A 22,290-nucleotide genomic window follows, 5' to 3' on the forward strand; every position below is an offset into this window, starting at 1 on the left:
TTCACTGTTAAGCTTACTATTTAAGCTTTACAGATCATCATCTAATACAACCAGTTCGCTTCTGCAAATACTTCTAAATAGCTTATGCCTTTGCACATCTCCAAGAGACTCTTTATATCTTTCCTAGTTTATAGAAATAGAGATTTTGGTGAACCCTTCAACAGTATCTTCAATTGGATATCTACGTATAGACATCCTCTGTTCCGGATTTTTCGCTAGCCAAAATGGAGAGCGAGAATGACTATCTAGACTACGCACAAGATATAGAAAAATTGTCGGAAAGAATAAAGATACATAAAACAATTTTTACTCAAACGAGTAGATTTTAGAAAGCTTTTGGAGATGGTCTGCAAAATTATTCTTCAATTTTACGAAATTGTTTGGATACGAAACACTGTCTAGTGCTCTGCCAATAGCTGCGCAAGGAAGGTGGTGAAGAAAATACGATTCACACATTGGTGTTATGATCAAATGGTCTACGATCCGAATACCTTTATCTGATAGAATCTGGCTAACTTGTGAGGAAAATACAGTCGACGCTGATTTTAGGACGATTCTATGATCTACGCTCCAAACACCACGAGATATTGACAACCTTGATTCAAAGTGGCACTACAGTGTGGAGCTCAAGAATGTAGCTGTTGTTAGAATGTGAAGAAGTAGTGAAGTACGCGTGGTTTGGATACACAAGGCCGGAAAGGTTTGAGCATGATTAGATCAACACGAGAAACAGTCTCTGCCCACAGCAGTCAAAATTACAGGACCAAACCGACTTGTGGCCGCCAAAAAACAGGCGTTCACTTGAGGAGAGCCAATGCGCCTATGACCAGCCGAAGACGTAGTCGAGGATGTAGACGACGACCAGCGAGAGGGGGTAGAGCATGTAGGCGATGAGGCAGGTCCATAGCGGGAACGTGGTCCGGAAGCTGGTGAAGAGGGCCATGATGACGCAGACGACCAGGATGATGAGCACCTCCGATGAGAAGTTCCACGTCAAGTTCCGGAAGTAGATGAGCGCCAGGAACACGCCCAGGCACAGCGTGTTGTTCATCGTCACGCCGCCGTACACCTGCAAGCAAACAAAGAAGCGCCATCAAATTGTTGTTGCCAATGCAAGGAGCTCTGGATGGAGTCACCGTGTCTGTCACTGCCAGTGGTGTGCAAAGGACAGGTAGAGGTACCTCCGAGAAGGTGAGGGAGCAGGTCCTCTGCTTCTTCCTGCTGGCGAAGATGATGGCGGAGACGGCCTCACTAGAGTTGGTCGCCAGCGGGAGGGCGATGAAGGAGATGAAGAAGGACGGGATGTGCGTGGCGTTGGAGAAGTTGTGGACGGCGTCCACGAGCGGGTCCGCGAACGCGGCGGCGATGGCGGCGCCCAGGAGGAGGAACCCCACGGCCTTGGCGATGCACCACCCGGGGTTCTCCACGCTCTCCACCGCTTCGTCCGACCTGTCAATCAGCTGGTCGTGCTCCTGCCTCGTCCTCTGCACGATTTCACTCAGCCCACATCAGGTTTTCTGCCCTGCGCCATTCCTGAACTGCTGGAGACTGGAGGGAGACTCCAGGGCGAGCAGGTTACCTCGTGGAAGTCGTTGATGAACTTTTTGGAGAAAGCGCCGCTTGCCGGCACGCTGCGCTTGGCCTCATTGAGCCATTTCTTCATCCCCTGCACGAACTCCTCCTCCTCCACGACGTCATTGCGGGACGTGTCGAAGTCGTCCATGACCTTGTTGACCGCGTCCATCCTGTCGAAGTCGAGCTCCTCGAAGTTGATACCGACGATGAGAGCGTGCAGCTCGGAACGGGAAAGGGTGCGGCTTTCATCTATGTCAATCTTGCGGAACAGCCTGCGTACACAAGACAAGGTTCATGACATTTCCATGAAACAGGATTCTCCTGCCGTATCAACAATGTTCAGAGCATCGTACTTTCTGATGACGTCTTCATTGGGTGTGCCGTCATCGTTGAGCAGACGGCCGAGTGCCTGCATTTGGGCATGCCTCAGGATCCCGGAGATCACATGTTTGTGCTTGGCGTACGCGAGCTTCCTCCTCTGAATCCATGGCTGGAAAACCTGATGCAAGATTGAGGATTCAGTATTGTCAAAGATGATTCTTGTGGTCCAGATCTGTCAGTCTTGTTATCGTTTCACGAAGCTGAAGTGCATGAACGTATAAATCATTCACTTACCTGATACAGGCAGTAGGAAAACACGAGCAAGAATGACGCGATTAGGGCCAACAAGACAGCCAGGCGCTGCCCATGGTGGGTCTTCAACATCTTGGGGAATTGGGCAATGATGAAGGGGATTACAGATAGCCCCATGATCCGTGCCGCATAGCTGGTCTGTACATCAGTTGTAATACCAGTGCCTGGAGCAAATTTACCGGTCTAGTAAAAAGGACGGCAAACTAACCACACAGGATCATATGTCAAAGCATGAGCTTTTAGTTTGGTAGTTATTGGCGTTTGCATTATTCTGCCTAGTTGTTAAATATGTAGAATCCTATCAACGTTTTAATACAATTCCCCCCTTCTAGATATAAACAACTGAAATTTGTGCTTCAGTCTACTACTTCAGAATTACTGGATAACGAAGCATCAGACCTTACATGACAGAAAGCAACGTACCAGTCAGGCTGAAGCCCTTGGTGTTCGTTAAATCAACTGCCTCACGGTTTGGCCCAAGGTCACATTTACCAACAACAACACAGGTTCCCCAAAGCAGGGTGAGGAGGAAGACAGTGGAACCAGCAAGCAGCCCCATTCCGATCAGGACCTGACTTTGTGCAGTCTCTTTACTCCCAGAGAGGCCAGATACTGTAATAAACATTAAACAGATAAGAATTATAGCCGGACGTGCAAGCATAGAGAGAATATTCAGTAAAACAAAGCTAGTTACATGATTCTAGTATATAGGCAAAGAGAAATGTGTTTGATCAATTGTCAACAATACTAAACTTTACATCATACTATGACAGAACTAATTGCTCTTGCATTAACAAGGAAACATAACACATGATTTACAAACAATTTCTCATGCCGCTTTGATTTTTTTTAAAGTGGCTTGCACACCATTTGGTTAGAATAGGGCAAACACATATCTAACGAGGTTGGAGGTTACTGTGGTGTTCAAGCTAGAATAATGATCTGATCACATGGGACTGCTGTATAACACCATAGGGGCCTGTCAGATTCTGTGATCGAGTCCCTGTTGGCCCGTGCCACATTGGTACACTGCAGATGCAGATCGCACCGAGATCTATACAGTCACTTTGGCAACCCCACTTCGTTAGGACAACACGAGAATCTGCATCCGACTGAGAATTTACAAACTTCAGTAGCGATTTCACAGCACACGAGGCTATGATCTGGTAAAAATTCTAAGGCTCGGCTTACTCTATGAACTATCGAATAGAATTTACAAACCAATCCTACACAGTTTGCAAATGAAGAAAAGCCAATTATGCAAGACAAAAGGAAGTGAAAGGAAAAGTTTAAAGGTCAAAAGGCTTTGATGGAACTATAGAAAGCTAACGAACTGAATTACAGAGAAGAAAAGGCAGAGCACAGACTGGACATGAAGCATTCGCTCTGCTTTAGTCCTGGAATAACCAGAGGCTCCATAAAAGCGAATGAAAATCTCTGATCAAGTAAAAAACCAATTAGACTGCTAGAAACATCAGATCTGAAGCAAATAAATAATCGAGAAGAGAGATTTTTTTTTGAAAAAAAAGGAGAAAAGGTTTTGAACTTAGTCACTCCGATCGCTTTTGTCCTGCTAATCCCGAGAGCAATTACGAGATCCTTTGTATCCTGAAGGGCTTCTACCCCGAAGTGAGAAATAAGCAAGCTTTGCGAAAAAGCTCCTAACGCTCGAACCATGAGCTAGGCGGCGGAGCAGGCAACCGAATGCTTGGCAATCCATGAAGCAAAGTCCAAAATGAGCCATGGAAGGAAGCGAGCGGAGGCGAGGGAGAGCGCGAACCGAGGACGAGGAGCGCGTCGGGGAGGGCGCCGAGGATGGGGAGGAGGAGTCCGCCGACGAGCCCCGGCCCCATGATCTCGAGCAGCAGCTCGCTGCCCGCGGACAGGTACGTGGCGGCCTTGAACATGAGGAAGCCGTAGACGAGGACGAGGAAGAGGTTCCCGAGCACGGTGGTGGTGCAGGGGAGGAATCCGTACGACTGCTCGCACTTCTCTTCCGCCGCCGCCGCGGCCGGCGCGGCGAGGCGGATCACCGAGACGAGCGGCGCCGACGGGGAGCCGTCGGAGATGAGGCGGCCGTACGCGGCGGCGGCCATGAGGGAGAGCAGGAGCGGGACCAGCGGGAAGGCGCGGCGGGGCTGCCGGCGGGTCGCCATTGCCGCTGCGCCGCGGTGGTGAGCTAGCTGCCTGGGGTGGGGCTCTCTCTCCGCTCCTCCTGTTGCCTGGTGGCGAGGACGGGTGCGCGCAGCTTTGTACGCCGGGGCCGTGCGGGATCTTCTGCGCCTGGTTGGATCCGATGTGTTGCCTTCCTTTTTTTTCCCTTTCGAATTATTTTTTTTTCCTTGTTGGGCGATCAAGATCAACGGCGCGAGGCGAGGTGGAGGGGGCTGTTGGAGTCGGGAAGGGTTGGGATCAAACAAGGAAGCTGGAACAAGGGAGTAGTAGAATAGAAGCGGACGCGACGCGTAACATTCTTTACGGGGCGTGCTACAGCTCCCCTGTACGCTTTCCATGTGGCACTTTTTCTTCGCTTGGGATTTTAGGGGGTATTTTGGAATAGAGACTTAAAAAAAATCCTAGGGACTTTTTAGTATTTAGAAGTATTAAATAAATGTTAATTATAAAACTAACTGCAGAACCCTGGGGCTAAACTGTGAGACGAATCTAATGAGGTATCTTAATTCATGATTAGCGAATGGTTACTGTAGCATCACTGTAGCAAATTATGAATTAATTAGGCTCATTAGATTCGTCTCGCGAAAAAGCACTTAGCTGTCAAAAAATATTTATAAATAAATTTTATTTAATACTATAAAATAGTAAGATTCTTTTTGATGTGATAGGGACTTCTGAAAAAAAATTTGTAACCAAACATAGCCTTAATATCCAAAATATGGTAAGCCAAGGCGACTCCGGATCATAAATGACAGCAGAGGCAAATATCTTGGAGGGGCCCACGTGGCCAAGTGGGTGCTGTGTGTCCATTTTGGGCTTTACTTATAAATTCTGTTTGTGGTTTAAGTGCTTGAACATATTGGTTGGCCACTTGGCCATTCATATATACAAATGGGGAGGTGAGATATCTTGAAATTATTGAAATGTGGTTTAAGTGCTTGAACTTATTGGTTGGCCACTTGAGACGTTTGAAAAAAAAGAGAGAAAATGACGCGTTCACAAGTAATAACAGCAGAAAGGGATATGTAAAGATACGCACCCCTATAAATGTCCATCTGATGGGGACCATTTTTCAGCTGGCAAACCACAAATTGCAGTTACGAAGACGCTAATAATTAATGATGGACGGGCCCGTGAGATCGTGCGGGCTACCAAGTCACACGCGACATGTCAACCCAACGGAGAATAGTCGCTCGAGCCGCGACGGCACCACCTCGAGTCCGTGACGCTGCACCTCGCAGGGTCGCCGACACCGGGGCAGATGACACGCTGCAGCCGATTGGGTAGATGGTCACTCTCGGATATTTGCTGTGACCTGTGCGCGATCCGGATATTTGCCGACGGTGCGGCCGTACTGTACCGAGTTGCACTCGGTACTCGCACTCCAACTCGAATGCCAAGTGGGCCCACCGCCCACCCCGGCCCCACATGCCCATCGGGAACAAATGGGCCCCACTCCTCTGGGATCTTATCTCGTGCCGTGAAGCTACCATCCGAGCCACGTGGATAGCCTCACGCCCCCGGGCCCACGCTCATGCACGAGAGCGTTATTATTTTATGAGGCTAATGAATGATTGATCAGGAGTCGGTGATCGATCCATCAGCGAAGAGCTTTCTCTACTGTAGCTGCTTATATGCTCTCAAGTCTCAAGGATTAACAAAAAATGAAGTTGCTCATGTACTTATTATGACCATGCTGAGCTTGGTAGTGTAGCTGCTTGTATGCTCTCAAGGTAACAGCGAACTGCTTGCCTGAGCTTAGCAACCCGGCTCTGGTTCAGATCACTGTCACTGACCGGCCAGATTAGGCCACGCAAGCACATCTTGACCAGCATGGCTAACTAAACCACCACTAATCGCCAACGGATTCCACACCTGCCAAGTTTGAATAAAACAGCCGGTCGCTTTCTGTCGTTACCAGTCATCGTTCATGGCCTTTCTAGCTAGATCACAACGGATTCAATCGGAGCCTGCCACTCGCTAACATGCTATGTTCCTCGCTGACCAAAAGAAAACAAAGCACAGTGGGGCGCAGCTTGAGTGAGACACATGGGGCTTGCGCGAAAGGCTGGCAGGCTTTGGAAGCAACTAGCCTGCCTGTCGCTCGCAGCTTCGGTTGGAAAAGGGATCAGGTCACGTTCAGAAAAGAAAAAAAAAGAAATTAAAGGGCCCTCCGGATTATATTAAACCCTAATCAGTGTTGGATCCGCGGAGTGGCCGCGTTGTTCGAAGAAGAATCCGTTGCCGATCGTGCTGGCGCCCGTTTTCTGACTAATTATATGCAAGCGTACGTTGTTACTATCCATAATTCCAGATGTCATGCGTGGAAACTGGAAGGAGAATGGTAATTAATATGGAACGCCATGGCTCGCCAACCGCTAGTCAGAATGATAGTGGCGTCCATGACGCATGCAGGTATGCTTAAATGTAGTTGTTTAGGTTTCAGCAGGTAACATAGCTACGTGCTGATCAAAACGGTTTATATGAGATTTTTTAATAGTTATGACGAAGTCCGTTTCAAAAAGTAGTTATGATGATCTTGCAGGACATTCTGAGCTTGTGACGCGCATGAATAGCCCGTTCTGTAGCATGCACCTCACCCTAAGCATTTCTCCAAGACAGAAGGAATCAGGCTTGTACGTGCCTTCCTAGTTCCTACAGCAGCAATGGCTAGCTAACCTTTCTCTCTTCCTGCCACTGACTGCTACTTGCCACTATAAACTGAGTGGCACGACGAAGCAGCTGCCCATCCAACGTTAGCGGCTTAGCGCGTAGACACCGGTGGCAGCTGCACGTCGCTTTTGAAGCTTTGATATACTCACACCATAACAATCCTAATTTCTTTAACCAAATTGGACGAAAGTGCAGAAGGCCGTAAAATTCCGTGTTCACACGACACGAGTGGACAACCGGCCCCGGCTTGAAAGGACAAGGAAAAAAAAAGGTGGCCTTTGCCGCCGGGGCCGATTAACCGTCGCTGTAGGGACAAGGTCATGTTTATCCTCTACTTTGTCGGCAGTGACTTTGTGCTGAATTGCTGGTCCATGGAACTGTGCCCCAGCAAAACCATGCGCGGCTTGGGTTTCTTCACGCGCGTCCTCCGCGGCCGCAGGGCACGCGAACGCCACTGGGTCGGTGGACCGCACGCGGGGTCGCCGCGCTGTGCGGGCGGGACGGGGAAGAGGGGGCAGAGGACATGTTCAGCATCAGACCTGTTATTCTCTGTGCAGGAGCCTTCGAAACATCAATCTTGATCGCCACATCACATCACTCTCCGATCCACTTTCCACTATTTCATAGATACTAGTACTAGATCACATCTCCGAGTGCCGAAAGGGAGCTAATCGTTTCAGAAAGGGACCACCAGCACTGAGGATAGGTAGAGGATCTAAATCGTTAGGTTTTAAAATTCTTAAACATAGGGGTGTCAATTAGTAATTCTTAGATGCACCTCCAACCCTCTTTAGTTCAAAATTTTATACTAATTCTTCAAAGTATAAAATTTTGAACTGAAGAGAATTGGAGGTGTATCTAAAGGTCACCAATTTGCACCCCTACTTAAAAACAAATAAAGATAAAATTAGAATCACAACCACCTCGCACCATTGAGATGCCATGTTACCGACCAGTACCTAGGTGCAGCAGGCGGAGTGCTCTCTTTTTTTAAAAAAAACAAAAAGTTGCATACTCGACCAAGGGACATTCAGTAGAAAATTATAGTCATATCAGAAGAGCACTAGATACCATGCGGACTGCTGACTCTTTAGGTTTTGAGGATCTAGCAAATCTAACTTGTTCTTTACCTCGTCCTCAAGACAAACTCATGATATGGAGTGTGTCGGGTTCTCCACTTGTCAAAGCAGGTACAAGCAGGCTTACAAAAAGGCAAACATCAGCGTCCTTGGTGATTTGCTCATTCTAAAACGAATAGCCCTATAGTATGATGAAAATGGACTAGATGAGCTATAATTCGCAACAGGCTATAATATTATATTTTTTGTTTCCCTGAACTAGGCGCCGTTTTTTTTATAAAAAAGGTTTAATCCGAAACTTCTGGCAAAACATCCAAAAAAAAGAAAGAAACTTCTGGCAACCATCTGCATGGAGCTTGGAAGAAACATACAGTAACAAGTTAACCTCAAGTACAACAGATATTGCCATCTTCAGGAATATGTGCAGCGAAAATAACTGTCTTTTGAAAGTTCTCAGCCAATCGGTTATTCCAGGAACTGCAGCCAAGTAATTTCCTATTCGATGGTTATCTGATTTAACTTTCCACTCACATTTCTTTCATCTCTTCAACGATTTTTCAACTTACTGTAGAGAGGCAAAGAATGGGGAGCACCACACACCCAATCGGGGGGGGGGGGGGGGGGGGTCACTGATATATATAGCCAATGGGCTTGAGTATACATGGTAGAGAATCTGTATACATGAATGGCCAATAAATGCAATAAAGGCAATAAAAGCCTACACATATACATATCTCTAATACCCACCCGCAGTCGCGCGGGAGGATCCCGGACGCAAAGACTGGACATAAACTCCATGAACAACTGGGTAGGCAAGCCTTTCGTCATGATATCCGCGAACTGGTGGGAAGATGGAACATGGAGGACCCGAACCTATCCCAAGGCCACCTTTTCACGGACGAAGTGAATGTCGATCTCGATATGCTTCGTACGACGATGATGGACAGGGTTGGCGGTCATGTAGACCGCGCTGATGTTGTCACAATAGACAAGCGTCGCCGAAGCAATGGAGATGTGGAGCTCCTGGAGAAGCTGTCTGATCCAGTAACACTCGGCGACGGCGTGGGCGACTGCCCTGTACTCGGCCTCAGCACTGGAGCGGGGGACCGTAGTATGCCACTTTGAAGACCAAAAGATGAGGTTGTCGCCGAGGTAGACGCAGTAGCCGGAGGTGGAGCGTCGAGAGTCGGGGCATCCTACCCAGTCGGCGTCGGAGTATGCCGTCAGGGAGGTGATGGAGCCGGCGCCGAGGTGGAGTTCGGAGGAGAGTGTGCCCTTCACGTAGTGCAGGATGCTGTAACATCCCGAAAATTTACTAAAATAAATCATGCGCTAAAAATTTTGTTTCGTCGTTGAGCTCAATCCCCTTCTTGAATCATCTCCCGCCTGATTTCCTGATACCCCCGAGGAATCGAGCCGACATCCAAATCTCTCGCTGTCCCATCCCTGTTTTTTCCCCCGACCCGCGCATCGCGCTCGCGCGCGCCCGGACGCCACGCGTGGCCGACCGCGGCCGCGATCGGCGCCGACGCGCCCGCCTCTCTCTCCCTCTCTTTTTTCTCCCTCCATTTCTCTTTTCCATTTTCTTTTCTTTTTCTTTTTTCCTTTCCCTTCCCTCTCTCCTTCCTTGACGTGCACGCCGGCCGGGCCCTCCCCTTCTCCTTCCTTGCGCCGCGGGGCAGCCCCGTACCCCGGCCGCCTGCCTCGCTCCTGTGCACGCCACTCGCCTGCCCAGCCCACGCGCCCCGCCCCGGCCTGCGGCTCACGCATCCGCGCGTGCCAGAACCGCCGCGCCCGAGCCGCTCCAGCGCCGCCGCGACGTCGCGCGCACGCGCACGCGCACGCACGCAGACGCGCCACCGGCCCGTGCGCCACCCCGTCGCGCGCAGCACCACCCTGCCCAGCCCCGCTCGCCTGCGCACCGTGCTCCACCCCGGCCCGCGCGCGTCACGCCACGGCCGACCGCCGTTGACGCTGCACAGCGGCGTCGACCACGGCACAGCGTCGCCTGCGCGCGGTCGCCGCCTCCTCGACGCGTCACGTCCCGCCTCGCAGCGCACGCCGTCGCCCTGTGCGCGTACGACGCCGGCGACCCTAACACAGCGCCGCCGTTGACGCCGCCGCTGCCCTGCTCCCCGCTCCACCGCCTTGGCCGCCTATTTAAGGGACCGCGGAGCACCCCCCCAAGCCCCACCACTCTCACCACAGCCATCCCCACCACCTCCGGCCCCCACACCTAGCTCGCAGCGCCGCCGCCTAGCTCCTCCATCACCGCCACCTCGTCGATCCGCTCTCACACGCCACTTCAGCTCAAGGTGAAGCCGGGGATCGGACCCCACACCTCTCCACTTCGTTTTCCCCCTTTCCCCATCCTCTATCATGGCCCAGGGCCGCCGGCCGAGCACCGCCGCCGCCTAATGTCGCCGGCCACCGTAGCTGGGCCACTGTAGGCCGCCGCAGGACGAGCCGCGGCAGGGGACCGGGTCCTCTCGCCCCGCTCCCCATTTTCCCCTAACCCCGAGGCCTCATCCGCGCCCAGAGCAGCCGGTCGGGCCGCCGCCGGCGAGCCCTCCCCGCTCCTCTGTTTTCCAACACGGGGGAGGAGGAAGAAGGGGGCAAATTTGCCCCAAACCCCCTCCTTTCCCTCTTATTTGGTTAAGAGTCTCCCCCCCTCTTTAACCAATTTGCAAAGTAAACCCTGCCCTTTACCTTATTTCAAAATAAACCCCCCTTCCATATAAACTTAGTTATAAATAAGCCCCTGACCCTTTTAGATTAACCCAAGAAATTTCTAAAATATAAACCAAGCCCCTGCCTACTTAAACTTAATTACAATTAGGTCCCTGGACCCCTGTTTAGGCCCTAAACACTCCTTTGACCTATCATTTTATGCGCCTAATGACCTCGGATCTACCCAAAATTTTACCACGCCCCTCTTAACTCAGTTTTGGCCATACCATTCAGAAACCATTCAAAAATAATACTCTATGCTCTATATTTCATGTGTTCCCAATTCGAGCTCAACGATAGGTTCTTATTTTCTGTGTATTGATTGTGTGCTTGCTTGTGTACGCTGTAGACCACGGAGTGACCGAAGGAGAGTCCGTCAACGAGCCATACTATGAGCAGGAGAACGAAGACCAGTTCCGCGACCCCGAGCCCGAAGGACAGGACTTCCCCGAAGGCTTTGAAGACGGCAAGTTCAATCCCATCCTTTGATGCATGTTTCTGTCCTAGTTTTTATAAACACAACCCAGTGGCCTGTTTTATAAAGTCGCATATGTTTTACTTGCATGAAAACACGGTTGGATAGCCACCCCTTGATTTGTGATGACCATTCCTTGACCACCTAGATTAATGTCTGATTTTGCTTGGACGTTAATCGAAATTAGGACGCTTAGGACTTTACTCATAATACAATTTATTTGATAAAGAAAATGTGTGCGTGTGGGAAGGGATAAAATGTGGATTTCGAAAGATGAGTATGGACGAGATGGACGGCATTTCTGTGTGATTTGCCGATTGGTGTGCTTGTGCCTGTGTGGCAGAGCAAGGAGGGAGATATCCATCTTGTCGTGTCTAAGGACCGAGTTGGTGTGTCATCTCACCTAACTCCATTATCGTGCAAACCACTCGACCGTTGAATGGGCAATGGCGTAGCATAAATCCCACTAGTTGGTGTGGTAGCCATCAGGAGAGCTGAGAGCAACGGGTAACTAAGGAAAAGGGATAAGCCCCGAGTGACTTATGCCCGGTTATACCTAAGTGAACGGTCAATGACCCCTTGGTGCATCCCGTGATGGCTAGTCAGGCTTAGCTATGGTGGGTAATGGCTATGTTGGGATGTACACCGACACGATGGTGTTCGAGTTGTGGTATCCTACTTGTGGGTAAAGTTGCACACCTCTGCAGAGTTAAGAATCTATTCGAATAGTCCGTGCCCACGGTATTGGGCGAGTTATGGTGTGGTCACATAACTAGTGTTTCTTTGGGATGGGCTGGTGTGAGTTGTTTTGGAATTGGTTCCGGCAGTTGTGCCGTGTGCTACGACGGACGGGGAGTCCGGTAGCAGTTTTAAAACCTGAACTCTGTGTTACTGCAAAAACTGATTTCTAAAAGGTTTTTCGTAAAATAAACCCCTGCATAAAATATCGTTTTTCTTCAAATTAAACCGAAACCTTATTCTTGATTTATCTATGCATATTATTCTGTTATAACCCCCTCCGTGGGTGTGGTTGGACTTGCTGAGTACGTTTGTACTCACCCCACTCTTACTTTTTACAGAAGAAGACCCGGACTTCGTACCAGACGACGCCGAGTAGGGTTATCGTTCTGCACCCAACCTTGCCTGTGGAACCGGCCCTGTTGAGATGCCTCCGCTGTCGCAGTACTCTGAGCCCGTAGTAGACCCTATGTGGTTCGCGGTCTGGTGTTATGTCGTAGCCTGGTTAATTATTATTATTATCTGTATCGAGTGTCCTTCAAGGTTTGTACGGTTTTGAACCATCTGATGTAATAAATGTGGCATCAGCCTCCTGGGACTGATATTTTGTATCACATTTAAGTCTTCTCTTATGAGGGGACGCTTCAGGTGGTATCAGAGCCGTAGGTTGGCCGTAGGACGTGACCCTAGGAGCGAAACTCGTTTTCAGGACCTAGCATCTTAGGACTTTTCTATCCTTAATCCTTTCCTCGCACAAACACTTATCTTTGTTTCTTGCCCTGTTCCAGATGGCTGACAATGGATGGATCGGCGGAATCTGTTTCGCAGAGCCCGGCCTTCCTAAGTTATTGATACTCAGCCTGGAACGCATTGGAGTTGTTGATCCGCCAGAGTTTCTTTACCGAGAGTACGACTCCAAGGGCACTCTTCGGTGTGACCTGATGATCTTCATAGCAAGGAGCACCCGCTATCCTGATGTGGACCCTTGGTTCATCTCCACCACTGGATTCCGTTTCCCGGATACCTATCGGAAAGCCGCCCGTAAGGCCCTGCGACGGCTCCGAATGATCTACAGACATCACCTCCAGCGGACTCCTATGGGATTTTTCCCGCCGACTGAAGGAAGAGGACGCACATGGATTGCTAGGATGAGAGGACTTGGAAGAGAAGAAGAAGACCTAGAAGACACGGTCTCACACCTATCCATCTATCTCACCGGCCTGGATGAGTTCTATCGCGAGCAAGCAGCACAACTGAAGCAGCAAGTCCACAGAGCAGAAAAGGCAACCCAGGAGCTGGATGAACAACGGTCGAGGACCGTACATGCCGAGTATTCCCTAGCCGCCCTCCAAGTCCAAATGGATGAAAAAGAAGAAGAACTAGAAGAACAGCGGGCAAGAGCCACGCGCGCCGAGGACTCGCTAGCCGCTCTCCAAGCTCGAATGCGGAGGTACGAGGCTCACTGGGGAATAGGAGGATGGATAGAGGAAGACGCAGAAGAAGAACTCGAAGAGGCTCAATGGGATGTAGGCATTCAGGCCGAAGAGGAAGAGCCCATGGAAACCCATTGGGATGTTGGAACTCAAACTGAAGAAGAAGAACCTGAAGAAACCCACTGGGATAAAGGAACTCAGACCGAGGATGACATGACGGATCAGTATCTCCCACTGAAGAAGTGCTCCCTTAGGAATGAGGAAGAATCCCCATGATAGGAGTAGTCTCTAAGCTAGAACCTTTGCTCTAATAATCATGTACCCGTAAAGTTGTACCCCACCGTGTTACCATAATAAATGTTATCTACCCCCCCCTTGTGTACCTCAAATAATTGTGCAAGTTTTTCACCCTATCTTTGTTTTCAGATGGCTGAGGAAGGATGGACCCAGGGCGACTGCCAAGCTGCACCTGGTTTCCCCAGCCTCTTGATCAACGCCCTGGAGAGCCTTGGCGTCACGGAACGCCCAAGGTACTACAACAGAGAGTACGAGCATCATGGCACTCTCCGCTGCAGGGTGATCCTAGTCGTCGCCAGAAGTGACCGCTACCCCGACATCCAGTCATGGCGAGTGACTGCTACAGGGTTTAGGCACCAGGACACCTACCCCCTAGCCGTCAGGAAAGCACTTCGTTATCTGTGCTGGATTTTCGAAGGACACCTCACCCCCACACCAATGAGGTTCTTTCCACCAGTCATCAGGACACCAGTTTGGGAAGCTCGAATGAGAAGCCTGGAACGGCGCCGCCATGAAGAAGTCCTCCTGTACCATGTAGCTACCTACCTAGCCTCCTTGGATTAGCTCTTTGATGAGCAAGCCAACTTGCTGAGGGAACAGACCCATCGAGCCGAGCAAGCAGAGCTCGCGCTAAGATTGCAGCAGATCCGAGCAGTCCAAGCCGAGGCAAGAGCCGCAGCAGCGGTCAGCAGTGAAGCAGTTGCTCAGGAGAGCCTCAGGCAAGCCCGAGACCGGCGTATGCAAGATTGGACTAGTAGTGGAACCCCAGTCCCGACAATAGGAGAAGACCATGTTTTGCTCGGAACGCCCGTCATAGGATGGGGACCACTCGTTGGAAACCCACTAGCCCCACCCGAGAACCCTAGAAGGTCTACGGCCGCCGCCGCCAGAGAAGCCACAACGCAACCCCGGGAAAATGGAGGTCTAGAGGATGGCGAACCGGGACCACTCATTTCCCCGGAGGTCGTGAGTTCCTTTCCGAGGGAGGAACCCACTCAAGCCGATGAGTCAGCCTAAAGTGCTAGCGACCGTCAAGGGATGAAGCCGTGTGGTCCGAAGAAGATCTGTGCCCCTTTCCTTTTGTAGTTGTGTACCCGGTCGTGTAGTACGCATTTGGCCTTGCCCCTTGTTGTACTACCCTTGCTGTAATAAAGTTGCTTGTGCTTGTTGTTTGTGATGATTGCTTGTTGATTGTGTGCTTGCCGGTAGTAAATAGATACTGCCTTTTCAAAAATACGACTTAACCAACTTAAACATCACCTAATCTTAGTCCCAAACCACTCGTTCTGCAGATGGTTTCCCGAAGCATCACAAGGGCCTCTCGAGTCAGGGACCCTGCAGCCGCTGATGCAGGAGTACACCCTGACGGGCAAAACCATCCTCAGGAAGAACAAGAAGTGAGTCAGGGCAGAGGAGAAAATCATGGTGCACAGCTGCCACCACCACCACCACCACCACCTTTCGTGGACCTGGCACAAGTAATCCATAACCAGACTCTCATACTGGAGACACTGGCCAATGCTCTAGTGAACAGGCAGCCACGAGAGCAGACCTTTAATGACAAGCTGACAGCTTTTCTGAGGGCCAAGCCACCCACTTTTGCCGGATCCAGCAACCCCTTGGATGCAGATGATTGGCTCCGCGTGATCCAGAGGAAGCTCGAGCCATTTGGGTGCCAGGATCGAGATAAAGTTCTTCTGGCTGCACATCAACTCACCGGGACTGCCTTAGCCTGGTGGGAGAATTACTGCGCTGCTGCCAGAGATGCCTCCACCATCACCTGGAATGAATTCGTGAGGGAGTTCCGCCGTTATCACATCCCCTCGGCCACCATGAAGCGCAAGGCGGATGAGTTCCACACACTTCAGCAGGGGAGTATGTCGGTGGAAGAATATACTCACCAGTTTATGGAGCTGTCTCGATATGCGCTAGATGAAGTGAATGACGACGAGAAGAAGCAGGACATGTTCAAGAAGGGACTAAACCCAGAACTCAGGACCCTGCTCACTCCTCAGATCTATCCTGATTTCAACACCTTGATGAACAAGGCAATCCTCACCGAGAAGGCTAAGATTGATGAAGGGAAAGAGAACAAGCGCAAGTTTCTGGAGAGTAAGTCTCGCCAGCAGGATCGTTTTCAGAAGACCAGAAGTCTCAGCTACAACGCACCAAGGTCCCAAGCCCCAATGCAGTACAAAACTCAGTCTCAAGTGACAGGACCACGGGCCCCTAACACACAGCCCAGAAGCCAGAACACCATGAGGGCCTCACAGAATAATGCGAGCCAGGTCACCAATAACAACAGCAATGTGAGGGCCTGTTTCAACTGCCGAGAGACAGGGCATTTCATCGCCGACTGCCCTTATACCAAGAACAAGCCAGCTACTTCAGCTTTCTCCAACACAGTGAACGGACCCAAACCGGTTCTGACCGGTGCCAACCGAGTGCCCCTCCGTGGCAACAGCAACAACAACAACAACCAGCAGAGGCAACCCCAGCAGTCTTTTGGACGAGCCCGCGTCAACCACATCGACGCACAGGAAGCTCAAGGAGCCCAGGGCGTTGTACTCGGTGAGTACCTAGTTAGCTCAACTCTAGCAACAGTACTGTTCGATTCTGGAGCATCACACTCATTCATATCCTCAAGTTTTGTGGAGAAACATAAAATACCTACAGTACTACTAAAAACACCCCTATTAACCCGGACGCCCGGAGGAGACATCAGGTGTCAACTGGGTTGTCTACGGGTAAGGATCAATTTAAGTGGGGTAGAGTTTTTAGCAGACCTAGTAGTACTTAAGTCAGAAGGGATAGATGTAATCCTTGGAATGGACTGGCTAAGCAAACATAATGGCCTCATAGGTTGTACGGACAAGGTAGTACATCTGACAAACCCAGAGGGAGTCCGAGTGACCTGTCATACCCGGGAAAGTGGAGCAAACCCGATGGTGTTTAGCATGGAAGCCAAGTCCTTGGAAGAAGTCCCAGTAGTGAATGAGTACCCCGATGTCTTTCCCGAAGAACTTCCCGGTATGCCACCAGATAGGGACATAGAATTTGTCATTGATCTTGTTCCTGGAACCGCCCCCATAGCCAAAAGACCCTATAGGATGGCAGCCTCTGAGTTGGCAGAGTTAAAGAAACAACTAGAGGAGTTACAACGGATTGGCTTCATCAGGCCAAGTTCGTCGCCATAGGGAGCCCCGGTTCTATTCGTCAAGAAGAAGGACGGAAGTATGAGGCTATGTGTAGATTACCGGGCACTAAACGAGGTCACTATCAAGAATAAGTACCCCCTTCCCAGGATCGATGATCTTTTCGATCAATTAAAAGGAGCCAAGTACTTTTCCAAGATTGACCTAAGGTCCGGATATTTTCAGCTCAAGATTAGGGAAAGCGACATCCCGAAGACAGCCTTTGCTACCCGATACGGACAATTTGAGTTCACAGTGATGTCTTTTGGACTAACAAATGCACCTGCTTATTTCATGAACCTCATGAATAAGGTTTTTATGGACGAGTTAGATAAGTTTGTCGTAGTCTTCATCGACGACATACTTATTTACTCGAAGAGTATTCCGGAGCACGAGCAGCACCTGAGGGTAGTTTTGGAAAAGCTAAGAGTGCATAGACTATACGCCAAATTCAGCAAGTGTGAGTTCTGGCTGGAGAAAGTAGCCTTCCTTGGTCATATTTTGACTGCAGAAGGAGTGGCGGTAGACCCCGAGAAGGTCGAAGCAGTATCCAACTGGCAGCAACCAACCAATGTCAGTGAGATCAGGAGTTTCCTCGGATTAGCTGGGTACTATCGGAGATTTATTGAGGGATTTTCTAAGATAGCCCGGCCCATGACAGAGCTGCTCAAGAAAGAGAAGAAATTCACCTGGACGGAGTCGTGCGAAAGAAGTTTCCAGGAGTTGAAGCGAAGATTGACGACAGCCCCAGTGCTAACCCTGCCGGATATTCATCGGGACTTTGTCATCTATTGTGATGCGTCCCGACAAGGATTGGGTTGTGTGCTGATGCAAGATGGGAAAGTCGTTGCATATGCTTCCCGTCAGCTCAGGACTCATGAGCAAAATTACCCGACTCATGATTTGGAGCTTGCAGCCGTAGTGCACGCACTTAAGATCTGGAGGCACTATTTGATTGGAAATAAGTGCGAAATCTTTACCGATCATAAAAGCCTGAAGTATATCTTCACCCAACCAGATCTAAACCTGAGGCAGAGAAGATGGCTGGAATTAGTCAAAGATTATAATTTAGAAATTCATTATCACCCAGGTAAAGCCAATGTAGTAGCTGATGCCCTAAGTCGGAAATCCTACGGGCCCAAGGATGCCCATTTACGAGAGGAAATGGCACGATTAAATGTGCACATTGTCCCTCGAGGTTCCAGCCAAGTGCTGAACGTTCAATCCACTCTAGAAGAAAGAATCAGGAAAGCCCAAAAATCGGACAAGGGACTGATGGAAATCCGGAGGCAAACCGGAGAAAATAAGGCCCCAGACTTTCGAGTTGATAATAAGGGAACGTTGTGGTATAAAGACAGAATTTGTGTGCCCCAGAAAGGAGATTTCAGGCAGATAATCATGGATGAAGCCCACAACTCAGCCTACTCCATCCACCCAGGGTCCACCAAAATGTATATGGACTTAAAACAGAAATATTGGTGGAATGGGATGAAGGCAGATATTGCACGATTCGTCGCCCATTGCGATACTTGCCAGAGAATCAAAGCTGAACACCAGAAGCCGACAGGATTGTTGCAACCCCTACCCATTCCAGTTTGGAAATGGGATGAAGTAGGGATGGATTTTGTAGTAGGTTTGCCCAGAACCCAGAAAGGGCATGACTCCATATGGGTAATAGTGAATCGACTTACTAAATCGGCTCACTTCATACCCGTACGTACCAACTATGGCGGAGAAAAGCTAGCCAAGCTTTATGTGGAAAATATAGTGAAGTTGCATGGTGTGCCCAGTCGAATTGTTTCGGATAGAGGGACCCAGTTCACCTCTAGATTTTGGAAGAGTTTGCATAAAGCCATGGGTACCAAGCTAGACTTTAGCTCCGCTTATCACCCACAGACAGATGGTCAGACAGAAAGGGTAAATCAGATTATGGAAGATATGTTGAGAGCATGTGTTCTCACCTACGGCAAAGATTGGGAACAGAGTTTACCCTATGCCGAGTTCTCATACAATAATGGGTACCAAGCAAGCTTGGGCATGTCACCGTTTGAAGCCCTCTACGGAAGAAAATGCAGAACCCCTCTGATGTGGTCAGAAGTTGGGGAACGTGCCCTAGTCGGCCCCGCACTCATAAAAGAAGCAGAAGAAAGAGTTGCCGAGATTAGAGAAAAGCTGAAAGCAGCCCAATCCCGACAAAAGAGCTACGCTGACAAGAAGAGACGCGAAATAAGTTTCAACCCAGGAGATTTCGCGTATCTCAAGGTATCACCCATTCGAGGAACCCGAAGATTTCAGATACAAGGAAAATTGGCCCCTCGGTATATTGGACCATACCGAGTTCTGAAGAAAGTTGGAGCAGTAGCATACTGTCTGGAGCTACCTGAAGAAATGTCGGATATACACCCAGTATTCCATGTCTCGCAGTTGAGAAGGTGTTTGAGGATGCCCGAAGTGGAGCATGTGCCGGTTGAAACAATAGATTTGCAGCCAGACCTGCGATATCAGGAAATACCGGTAAAGATTCTAGACACCGTCATCAGGAGGACCAGAAACTCTGAGGTACGAATTTGCAGAGTCCAGTGGAGCAGACACGGAGTAAAAGAAGCTACGTGGGAACGCGAAGATGCTCTGAAGAAGGAATTTCCCCACCTATTTAGGAACCAGTCGAATCTCGAGGACGAGATTCATTTTAAGTGGGGTAGGATTGTAACATCCCGAAAAATTACTAAAATAAATCATGCGCTAAAAATTTTATTTCGTCGTTGAGCTCAATCCCCTTCTTGAATCATCTCCCGCCTGATTTCCTGATACCCCCGAGGAATCGAGCCGACATCCAAATCTCTCGCTGTCCCATCCCTGTTTTTTCCCCCGACCCGCGCATCGCGCTCGCGCGCGCCCGGACGCCACGCGTGGCCGACCGCGGCCGCGATCGGCGCCGACGCGCCCGCCTCTCTCTCCCTCTCTTTTTTCTCCCTCCATTTCTCTTTTCCATTTTCTTTTCTTTTTCTTTTTTCCTTTCCCTTCCCTCTCTCCTTCCTTGACGTGCACGCCGGCCGGGCCCTCCCCTTCTCCTTCCTTGCGCCGCGGGGCAGCCCCGTACCCCGGCCGCCTGCCTCGCTCCTGTGCACGCCACTCACCTGCCCAGCCCACGCGCCCCGCCCCGGCCTACGGCTCACGCATCTGCGCGTGCCAGAACCGCCGCGCCCGAGCCGCTCCAGCGCCGCCGCGACGTCGCGCGCACGCGCACGCGCACGCACGCAGACGCGCCACCGGCCCGTGCGCCACCCCGTCGCGCGCAGCACCACCCTGCCCAGCCCCGCTCGCCTGCGCACCGTGCTCCACCCCGGCCCGCGCGCGTCACGCCACGGCCGACCGCCGTTGATGCTGCACAGCGGCGTCGACCACGGCACAGCGTCGCCTGCGCGCGGTCGCCGCCTCCTCGACGCGTCACGTCCCGCCTCGCAGCGCACGCCGTCGCCCTGTGCGCGTACGACGCCGGCGACCCTAACACAGCGCCGCCGTTGACGCCGCCGCTGCCCTGCTCCCCGCTCCACCGCCTTGGCCGCCTATTTAAGGGACCGCGGAGCACCCCCCCAAGCCCCACCACTCTCACCACAGCCATTTCCACCACCTCCGGCCCCCACACCTAGCTCGTAGCGCCGCCGCCTAGCTCCTCCATCACCGCCACCTCGTCGATCCGCTCTCACACGCCACTTCAGCTCAAGGTGAAGCCGGGGATCGGACCCCACACCTCTCCACTTCGTTTTCCCCCTTTCCCCATCCTCTATCATGGCCCAGGGCCGCCGGCCGAGCACCGCCGCCGCCTAATGTCGCCGGCCACCGTAGCTGGGCCACTGTAGGCCGCCGCAGGACGAGCCGCGGCAGGGGACCGGGTCCTCTCGCCCCGCTCCCCATTTTCCCCTAACCCCGAGGCCTCATCCGCGCCTAGAGCAGCCGGTCGGGCCGCCGCCGGCGAGCCCTCCCCGCTCCTCTGTTTTCCAGCACGGGGGAGGAGGAAGAAGGGGGCAAATTTGCCCCAAACCCCCTCCTTTCCCTCTTATTTGGTTAAGAGTCTCCACCTCTTTAACCAATTTGCAAAGTAAACCCTGCCCTTTACCTTATTTCAAAATAAACCCCCCTTCCATATAAACTTAGTTATAAATAAGCCCCTGACCCTTTTAGATTAACCCAAGAAATTTCTAAAATATAAACCAAGCCCCTGCCTACTTAAACTTAATTACAATTAGGTCCCTGGACCCCTGTTTAGGCCCTAAACACTCCTTTGACCTATCATTTTATGCGCCTAATGACCTCGGATCTACCCAAAATTTTACCACGCCCCTCTTAACTCAGTTTTGGCCATACCATTCAGAAACCATTCAAAAATAATACTCTATGCTCTATATTTCATGTGTTCCCAATTCGAGCTCAACGATAGGTTCTTATTTTCTGTGTATTGATTGTGTGCTTGCTTGTGTACGCTGTAGACCACGGAGTGACCGAAGGAGAGCACGTCAACGAGCCATACTGTGAGCAGGAGAACGAAGACCAGTTCCGCGACCCCGAGCCCGAAGGACAGGACTTCCCCGAAGGCTTTGAAGACGGCAAGTTCAATCCCATCCTTTGATGCATGTTTCTGTCCTAGTTTTTATAAACACAACCCAGTGGCCTGTTTTATAAAGTCGTATATGTTTTACTTGCATGAAAACACGGTTGGATAGCCACCCCTTGATTTGTGATGACCATTCCTTGACCACCTAGATTAATGTCTGATTTTGCTTGGACGTTAATCGAAATTAGGACGCTTAGGACTTTACTCATAATACAATTTATTTGATAAAGAAAATGTGTGCGTGTGGGAAGGGATAAAATGTGGATTTCGAAAGATGAGTATGGACGAGATGGACGGCATTTCTGTGTGATTTGCCGATTGGTGTGCTTGTGCCTGTGTGGCAGAGCAAGGAGGGAGATATCCATCTTGTCGTGTCTAAGGACCGAGTTGGTGTGTCATCTCACCTAACTCCATTATCGTGCAAACCACTTGACCGTTGAATGGGCAACGGCGTAGCATAAATCCCACTAGTTGGTGTGGTAGCCATCAGGAGAGCTGAGAGCAACGGGTAACTAAGGAAAAGGGATAAGCCCCGAGTGACTTATGCCCGGTTATACCTAAGTGAACGGTCAATGACCCCTTGGTGCATCCCGTGATGGCTAGTCAGGCTTAGCTATGGTGGGTAATGGCTATGTTGGGATCTACACCGACACGACGGTGTTCGAGTTGTGGTATC

The 22,290-nt window shown here is 50.6% G+C and overlaps 1 protein-coding gene across 1 annotated transcript; it reads right to left on the reverse strand.

Annotated features, from left to right (window-relative positions):
• Positions 1-585: 585 nt before the first annotated feature.
• LOC120673293 (sodium/calcium exchanger NCL1) lies at positions 586-4,465 on the reverse strand. The gene is made up of 7 exons (XM_039954067.1): positions 3,989-4,465; positions 2,632-2,820; positions 2,191-2,372; positions 1,929-2,074; positions 1,580-1,847; positions 1,182-1,484; positions 586-1,069 (listed from the first exon to the last, which is right to left on the reverse strand). Exons 1-7 carry the CDS (start codon positions 4,362-4,364, stop codon positions 821-823), a joined length of 1,713 nt encoding a protein of 570 aa, XP_039810001.1. The 5' UTR covers positions 4,365-4,465; the 3' UTR covers positions 586-820.
• Positions 4,466-22,290: the final 17,825 nt, after the last annotated feature.

The sequence above is a fragment of the Panicum virgatum genome, chromosome 5N (genome assembly GCF_016808335.1).
Source record: "Panicum virgatum strain AP13 chromosome 5N, P.virgatum_v5, whole genome shotgun sequence".
Classification (NCBI taxonomy): Eukaryota; Viridiplantae; Streptophyta; class Magnoliopsida; order Poales; family Poaceae; genus Panicum; species Panicum virgatum.

What these genes read in the sequence shown, in the direction of transcription:
- LOC120673293 (XM_039954067.1), bottom strand. Translation starts at nt 4,364, where the DNA reads ATGGCGACCCGCCGGCAGCCCCGCCGCGCCTTCCCGCTGGTCCCGCTC. An exon ending in CGACGCGCTCCTCGTCCTCG is followed by an intron (nt 2,821 to 3,988) that starts GTTCGCGCTCTC and finishes TGTTTATTACAG; the next exon opens with TATCTGGCCTCTCTGGGAGT. An exon ending in TCATCAACGACTTCCACGAG is followed by an intron (nt 1,485 to 1,579) that starts GTAACCTGCTCG and finishes GAAATCGTGCAG; the next exon opens with AGGACGAGGCAGGAGCACGA.